The sequence below is a fragment of the Mizuhopecten yessoensis genome, unplaced genomic scaffold, assembly GCF_002113885.1.
Source record: "Mizuhopecten yessoensis strain PY_sf001 unplaced genomic scaffold, ASM211388v2 scaffold7781, whole genome shotgun sequence".
In the NCBI taxonomy this organism is placed as follows: Eukaryota; Metazoa; Mollusca; class Bivalvia; order Pectinida; family Pectinidae; genus Mizuhopecten; species Mizuhopecten yessoensis.
In genome coordinates, this window is record NW_018407219.1 from 88,989 (window position 1) to 98,011 (window position 9,023).

The 9,023-nt window shown below is 32.9% G+C and overlaps 1 protein-coding gene across 1 annotated transcript in view; it reads right to left on the reverse strand.

The window, feature by feature from the left end:
• The window catches only part of LOC110454355 (MAPK/MAK/MRK overlapping kinase-like), an 82,791-nt gene that overhangs the window by 9,362 nt on the left and 64,406 nt on the right, over window positions 1-9,023 (reverse strand). Inside the window, exons 8-11 of the mRNA XM_021503823.1 lie at window positions 7,741-7,819; window positions 4,765-4,813; window positions 625-710; window positions 162-254 (exon numbers count right to left, since the gene is read on the reverse strand). Coding sequence (XP_021359498.1) covers window positions 162-254; window positions 625-710; window positions 4,765-4,813; window positions 7,741-7,819 — 307 coding nt within the window. The remainder of the gene's footprint in view (window positions 1-161; window positions 255-624; window positions 711-4,764; window positions 4,814-7,740; window positions 7,820-9,023) is intronic.

Here is a 9,023-nt window from a genome sequence, read left to right on the forward strand (position 1 = left end):
CCATATAGGTCAGTATCATATCTAGTCACAGACTAAGGGAAGAACAATACCATATAGGTCAGTATCATATCTAGTCATTTAAGTTATCAATAACAACTTTATACATGTTTTAGAGGCTTGCCTTTCACAGGTAAAAACAAAGATTGTTATTCAAGACTTACCTTAGAATTTCAAAGAACACACATCCGACACTCCAGATGTCCATTTTATATGTATAGTACCCGTCAGTTAGCAGACACTCTGGCGCTCGGTACCTGGACGCAAGAAAAATATTTTGTGTTTTACCTGGTATTTTAATTAAATTTGAAAAAAAGTATCGGTGATTTTCTGCATTGATCTGTCCTTTGTATGGTCTATAATACTTACTCCATTTACAGTACACACCTTAACATTACTAATCAACAAAATTACCACCGTTACCGAAAATGGGGACATACTTACTGGGTAATGGGCGTGAGCTGAATGGGAATAAATAAGTATTTTCCGGGTTTTTGTATTCAGGAAGATGTAATGTTTTAAACTGTATTTTTTCTTTACATTTCAATAAAAAAAAGAGTAAAGAGATTACATTTTAGGTCTATACCTTTTTTGATGTTTTGCTAAATGACATTTGGATGAGCTTACCACCGCGTGGAGATGTATTCTGTGTAGGGTTGTTTGGAGTACACACTTCTACATGATCCGAAATCAGCTAGCTTCAGTATGTCCTCCTAAAAACAGGTCAAACATTCATGTTATTATTGAAGATTTTATAATCCCCCCAACAGTGACATTAGATTCATTAACATAAAAGTAAAATCTAAATGTGAAATTATTGAATATTCAACAGAAAATGTGACAACTACAAACAATACCACATAGAGTATAAGTTTCCTGGCATGTTACCGTTTGAATTGTTTTGTGGAACAGTGATATTAACAGTAAAACTCATTTAGATTTGTTTTAATTTTGTCTTTTTCGTAATCTTTAATATTTTTTCATAAATATAATAGAGTAATTTTACACAAAATTTGTCACTACAAAAAATGTTTAAATAAAAAAATGAAGAAAAAATGGGAAGCAAAGAACGCAGATATAAAATTCTGGAGAAATATAATTCCAGTATAATAGCAAATGGAAGCCATATAGAAAGCTCAAACCAAGCTTAACTGAATGTATGAAGAGATGATTAATGTGTTATCAAACTGTGACATAAACACACTGCTCAGTGGTCTGGTGCAAACACACTTGAGTTTCTGAATATTTGGTTTTCATTTTTTTTGTAACTAAATTTAGAATTGAAAGTTTCTAAAAGACTTTTACAATTAGTCAAAGCTATGTATAAAGTATGCCTGCTTTCACTACATACATTACAGACGAAGTAGAAACCAGTGTGGACACTGTCTCATATAACAGTAACACATGTACTTACAGGGTCCAAACTATCCCCAAAAATTATGTAAAAACGCAAAACAATTACATGTGCATAATAAAGGTTGTCCCACAGCCGTAAAGCTTGCCACCATTTATATACAGAAAAAGTAAAACAATATAGTGTATGTGAAAGTATGCCACACTATTATAGATAACACACAAATATGTGACTGGCACACTTCATACAAATCAGGCACCTTATCACTGGCAGCCAACTGCAAATTAACAAATTGAAGTGTAAGTGTTCAATTATTTTAAAATTTCAAAGTTTGGAGACTGTATGACACTTTCCTGTATAGAAAGCTTTATGATGGCTAGACATTAATCACTTATCAGGGATCCAGTGAAAAATTCATCAGTATCCATCGTTACCAATCATTAATCAGCATCTTTATTTACAAATAATTAATTGGGATCTATAGTTACCAATGCTTAATTGATATCCATAGTTACCGATGATTAATTGGTATCCCTAGTTACCAATGCTTAATTGGTATCCATAGTTACCAATGCTTTATTGGTGTCCATAGTTACCAATGATTAATTGGTATAAATAGTTACCAATGATTAATCAACATCTACATTTACCAATGCTTAATTGGTATCCATAGTTACCAATTATTAATCAGCATCTACATTTACCAATGATTAATTGGTATCCATAGTTACCAATGATTAATCAGCATCTACATTTACCAATGATTAATTGGTATCCATAGTTACCAATGATTAATCAGCATCTACATTTACCAATGATTAATTGGTATCCATAGTTACCAATGATTAATCAGCATCTACATTTACCAATGATTAATTGGTATCCATAGTTACCAATGATTAATCAGCATCTACATTTACCAATGATTAATTGGTATCCATAGTTACTAATACTTAATCAGTATCTACAGTTACCAATGATTAATCAGCATCTATAGTTACTGTTTATTTTCACCACTCCATAGTCACCCATCTCTAAATTTTGTTATAAAATATGTACAAAGGACCACAACTATGTTTATATATATAGTGGGGTGCAAGATCTGATTTCAGTGCATGACCTTTGGTCATCACAAGAGGCACTAGTATGACCTTTGGTCATCACAACATGTAATAACATGACCTTTGGTCATCACAACATGTACTATCATGACCTTTGTTCATCACAAGAGGTACTAACATGGCCTTTGGTCATCACAAGAGATACTAGCATGACCTTTGGTCATCACAAGAGATACTAGCATGACCTTTGTTCATCACAAGAGGTACTAACATGACCTTTGTTCATCACAAGAGGTACTAACATGACCTTTGGTCATCACAACATGTAATAACATGACCTTTGGTCATCACAACATGTACTATCATGACCTTTGTTCATCACAAGAGGTACTAACATGGCCTTTGGTCATCACAAGAGATACTAGCATGACCTTTGGTCATCACAAGAGATACTAGCATGACCTTTGTTCATCACAAGAGGTACTAACATGACCTTTGGTCATCACAAGATGTACTAACGTGACCTTTGGTCATCACATGAGGTACTAACATGACCTTTGGTCATCACAATAGGTACTAACATGACCTTTGGTCATCACAAGAGATACTAGCATGACCTTTGGTCATCACAAGAGGTACTAACATGACCTTTGGTCATCACAAGATGTACTAACATGGCCTTTGGTCATCACAAGATGTACGAACATGACCTTTGGTCATCACAAGATGTACTAACGTGACCTTTGGTCATCACAAGAGGTATTAACATGACCTTTGGTCATCAAAAGAGATACTAGCATGACCTTTGGTCATCACAAGAGGTACTAACAAGACCTTTGTTCATCACAAGATGTACTAACATGACCTTTGGTCATCACAAGATGTACTAACATGACCTTTGGTCATCACAAGAGGTACTAACATGACCTTTGTTCATCACAAGATGTACTAACATGACCTTTGGTCATCACAAGAGATACTAGCATGACCTTTGGTCATCACAAGAGGTACTAACATGACCTTTGTTCATCACAAGAGGTACTAACATGGTCTTTGGTCATCACAAGAGGTACTAACATGACCCTTGGGTCATCACAAGATGTACTAACATGACCTTTGGTCATCACAAGATGTTCTAACAGGGCCTTTGGTCATCACAAGAGGTACTAACATGTACAATATGACAATCGTAGAAGACAGAGTAAATGAAGTCCTGGACTAGGTGATTCACAGTTAACAACGAATGTTCCATTTGGCTGTATATAGTAAGGCACAAGACCTAATTTCAGTATGTGACACTCCGCAATTGCAAAATCTTCTTTCATGCTTATTTTTTGGAAAAACAGGTGACAGAGTCATGCTTTGACTGACGGAGAGAGTACAAACCTGCAGTCTCTTCCAGTAATGATAAATCATCGGGGGAGTTATTAGTTACCAATGGAGGTTTTCACTTTTACATCTTCTTTCCTTTCAATAAGTGAACAAATTTGTTTTTGATGGCTATAACTACTGTTACTATTTTTTCATAATATTCCCGACAAGTGATTGGCCAGGAGTGCATCACGAATCCACCGATAAAAACTGATATTAACTTGGAGCGCATGATTTTTGTTGAAGGACTGGGTGTTTCTAAAAGTAGAATTATGACGTGTCTCCAAACAATGCACCGTCCCACTTCCGAAGCTTTTTTGCTGGTTTTTTTCCCCCCAGATTGCTTACATTACTGTTTTGTAAAATAATAAAACAATTGTAGCCTTTAACTTCGGTCAATACCTGGATTTATCGACCCGAGAAAAGATATTGACCGAGGACTGCGTCTTCGGTCAATATATCTTTTCTCGGGTCAATAAATCCAGGTATCGACCTCAGCCAAAGGCTATAATTGAATAGTACATACCATATTTAATGAATATCCTGTATTTCTCTAATGTAGGCAAAACAACAAAGATGTTCATCTGTTTGAACAACACACCATGCTGTGTCAACATTTTGTAAAATGAAAGGTGTGATGAAGGTGAACATGTAATGGAATGAAAACTGCACTCAAGTACATTTACAACTAATCACAGTCGGTAAAAATGTGATTAACTCTACTAAATGATCTCAGATGATGATTCTACTCTAAGCTAGAACAAAAGCTGATTAAGGTATGGATATACCAGTTTCTATATCTAAGGTATAAGGTATATATATACCAGTTTCTATATCTAAGGTATAAGGTATAGATATACCAGTTTCTATATCTAAGGTATAAGGTATAGATATACTAAGGTTTAAGGTATAGATAAGGTATAAATATACCAGTTTCTATATCTGCGGTGTAACTACATAGATATAACAACAATCACATACCTTGATTAGAATATTCTCAGGTTTTACGTCTCGGTGAAATATACCATTTCTGAAATTTAATACAAGCATAATAAATCAAAAAGATATAATCAAAAAGATATTTAATGTGTATTCTGATAAAATGAATTTTTAATCAAGATTTACTTTAAACAAAGATGAAACTGTAATTTTTATAGATATACTTGTTGTCATTGATTTTTAAAACTTAAAAGTAAATTATCTATTAAAATGGTGTTTTTTTCATCATTGTACACATTTTTCTTGTTTGAATAAACGTTACAGCTTGTTATGACAAGAAGACAGAAGATCAGTTAATGAGGAAAGAATCGAGCAATGTACGAGAAGGGAACATATTCATTTCACAGAATTAAAAAAAAATCATACCATTTTCTTTAAAATTGAAATTTGTATGCAAATGAATTGAGAATGATTCGAATTCTGAACATTTTTTCTGATCAAAAGTATATATACTGCAAAAGTACTTCATAAAATCTGGCTGAATGGGGTGTCACAAGATTTAAACAGACAATATCTAAAGGACTAGTGTTAGAGGTCAGACACAACATTTACAGGAATGTTAACAGTGTTATTACGTATAGAAATCTGGTATTAAGGTGTCGGTGTTACGAAGGAGTACAAAGTGTTGGTAACATCAGGGTACAAATCAGGTCGTGGAAGCAATGATAATGAAACTAATGTAACAGCTTTGTCAGAAATGTGTCAATACTTTCATACAAAAGATGCTGAAGGCACCAACCTTGATTGTCATCCTGGTTTGGAGGTGTTTTATGTATATTCTAGCAAGAATGCTTTCAATAAATTTATTGACAAATTGATCTTTACTCTAGGCATTTATATTTAAATGAGGACATTTCTAATTAAAATATAAATGCCTAAATATGTGTAACAAACAATTTTGCTATTTGATTATTATTTATTCTATCTGATCAATTTTCATTTTGTTACATGTATTTGAGTATATTTTTTTTTCATATTCTTTAATCAAGCAAACAAATAATAACGGGCTTAAAAGGTATTTCAAATATATGTCTTGCATTCCTATGCTTTGTCAATATTACTGCTTTCTTGGCAAGCTGAGTAAATATTGTAACAGACTAGCACTGGGCGTGATATTGTATTTTCACTTCTTGTACACGTATGTACTTCTAGTTTACAAGCCTGATATTGCTGCGTTCATGTGTACCTGGCCCCATGGGTACTTATAAGCAATTTACTGTGTTAGCATAGGATATCATGCATGAATGTTAATCTCAAGCAAAGCCAGATTCAAAATCATTGTAAATCAAACTTAGGGTTCATTCCAAACTGACTGTAATTACCATAATAATCTGATCAATTACCAGAGTCTTTTTCTATCATAGAAATAATTTAATTTTGAATCTCAATAATTATTTACTAAATTTCCCAAATTACATTTATCAAGAATTTGCATTAGTGGTTTAATCAAGTTTTGTAAAAATGAAATATAATATAGCATGCAAAGCTTAGCATTCTGGGCCAAATTTTCACCAAAAATCTCTGATTGGCTAGGAATTTTCTTTCTTTCCTAACCAATCAGATTACTCGATATGCTGTTTGGTGAATACCTGGCCATGCAGTTGTTCCGTACTACATACCTATGTAAGTGGTCTACAGATTTACAAAGCTGATACATATAATTTTTAACAGTTGCTTCAGGCAAATACTGACGTTTATCTGTAAGAAACAGAAATAGATACCACAAATCAGTTTTGTGACGGATGAAACACTATGTGACCCACACCTCTGTAGTGACCCCCCATACCGTAACTGCATTCTCTGTACCATATCAGCCAATATTCTCAATATATACCAGGTATGTAACTTCAAAATTAAATAAATACTAACAGAACTTTGATTTTTAAGGTGATATAACAAAAATGAAGAAAAAAGATATCTGTTGGATTCTTTTTAAGTTATCAGGATTGTTAACTTGTACACATGGCATCAAAACGCAATTATTACAGAATCTATCCTGCCAATAAGTGTTGATACTAAGGAAGAACATGGCTCAATTTTTCGTACGAGATATTTGTTCAGTGCAGAATAAAAAACTTGAATTTGACCTTTAGACCTGAAAAGCAATCCAAACAAGCGTTCCTGGTAATACCTGATAGTGACAGCTATAAAAGGGAGGTAACTTAATTTTGAAATCAATGAGAGAAAACATGGTTTTAATAAAAAAAACTTTGAATACCCCTAATTTTGATTAACAATGTTTTTTTAGGGAGATTAGGTTATTATAAAAAACTTCAATTCAATATTAAAATAAAGATTTTCAAAATAACATCACTTCAAACCAAGAAGAGAACAAATGTGGCAGATTGTGCAGTTACGATTTAATGGGTACACACCACACCAACTCACACGGACCATCCTTCTCCGTCTCAGGTTACTGTCTTATTTATTTTATATTACATCTCTTTTATTTTTCTTAAGAACAAGAAAAAGAAATGAGACACAAAAACGAGACAAACAACCAATTTATCTTACAAAAAGTACTCAAGTTTCAAAGCTGTGTAATAACTACTAAAAGAGAGGCACTTCAACTTCTCTTCATTGGCAAAGCAAATTTCTTAAATTAGGGTTTCATTTTATGAAAGAGTTAAGCTTTTCCTGTAAAGGGCACATCTGACAAACTAAGGTTCTAGCACAGAAGACTAGCCATGATTCCTCAGAGCTAAATACATGTAAGGTTTTAACAATTAACTTCTATAATTTTGTTGTTGTTACCATTTTCTCAGGTCATTGGTAATAATGAATTTCAATGATATCACATTCCAAAGATATAATGTTATCATTACTTCAGTCGGTGCACATCCTGAGGAATCATGGCATGCTCTTATGTGGCTAGAGGCGACAACTACAAAGGTGAAGGGGCTAAAGTGCTGCCATCTCTGGCCTATAACATTTACATCTGGAGTTACACCCCCTTACCTATGCATATGTTCAACAGATTTTAAAAGTTGATACATATAGTGTTTTACTTTCCGTTCTGGCAAGTAATGTCTTTTTCCTGCAAATAATATGTTAACTGGTTAAATAAACTGGAACATATAACAATATAGCTGACAGGTATAAAAGAAATACAATATGTATTCTGCAAGGGACATCAGTTTTCATTGAAATATAAAACCTTTTTATTACACACTAAAACATGGTTCCATCTATCTATGTATACCACAGTAGTCAACCCAACAGCACACTTTGGGCTGTAAACCAATTAAACATGGATAGTGGATGTACTTAAAACAAAATAAATATTACAAATAACTGCAAATGTTGTAAAAATGAATATACAAGAGGCCCAATGGGCCTGCATCGCTCACCTGGTATTAATCTCACACTTGTAAACTTAAAAGTGGACTAAAATACAGCTACAGGCAGAATATCAGTGTGANCCTATAAAAAATGCATTGAAAGATGAGCTAGTTTTCAACAAAAGTGAAGTCTGTATTGTTGTGTTATCAAATACCTGTATTAATGATACAAATGAAAACAAAGCAGAGAAATAGAAAATACCAGGGTATATATAGATATATAGATCAAAGAATAACTGACATGTAGCATGACGAGGCGATACATACAAAAATGTCATACATAATTTTAAAACTCTTAAATGGTACATATAAAAGCGATCTGGAACAAATACACATTACATTCTCATTAATTTGTGATACCTGAAGAAAAACTTTTGACCTGATCAGTAATCTGTGACTACACATTTTGTTTGGTATGTGTACTTACAGTATGCATTACTATTTGAAAATGTAAATGTATGACAATACATCTATGCCCATATTCAATTCATAGTCATAGCATACCTACATACATAACCATTTATATCCTGTATGGCACGTATTCAAACATGAATAACCATATATACTTTTGTATATATACAATATTGTATAACGATGTACATGTATATATACAATATTATGTAACGATGTACATGTATATATACAATATTATGTAACGATGTACATGTATATATACAATATTATATAACCATGTACATGTATATATACAATATTATATAACCATGTACATGTATATGTACAAAATATATATATATATATTGTATGGGAGTATGGGTGATATTCATAAATGACCATATATAGGCTGTGTATGATTAGTGTACATACATGTGCCCCACATGTTATACAGTGTACATACATGTTATACAGTGTACATACATGTTATACAGTGTACATACATGT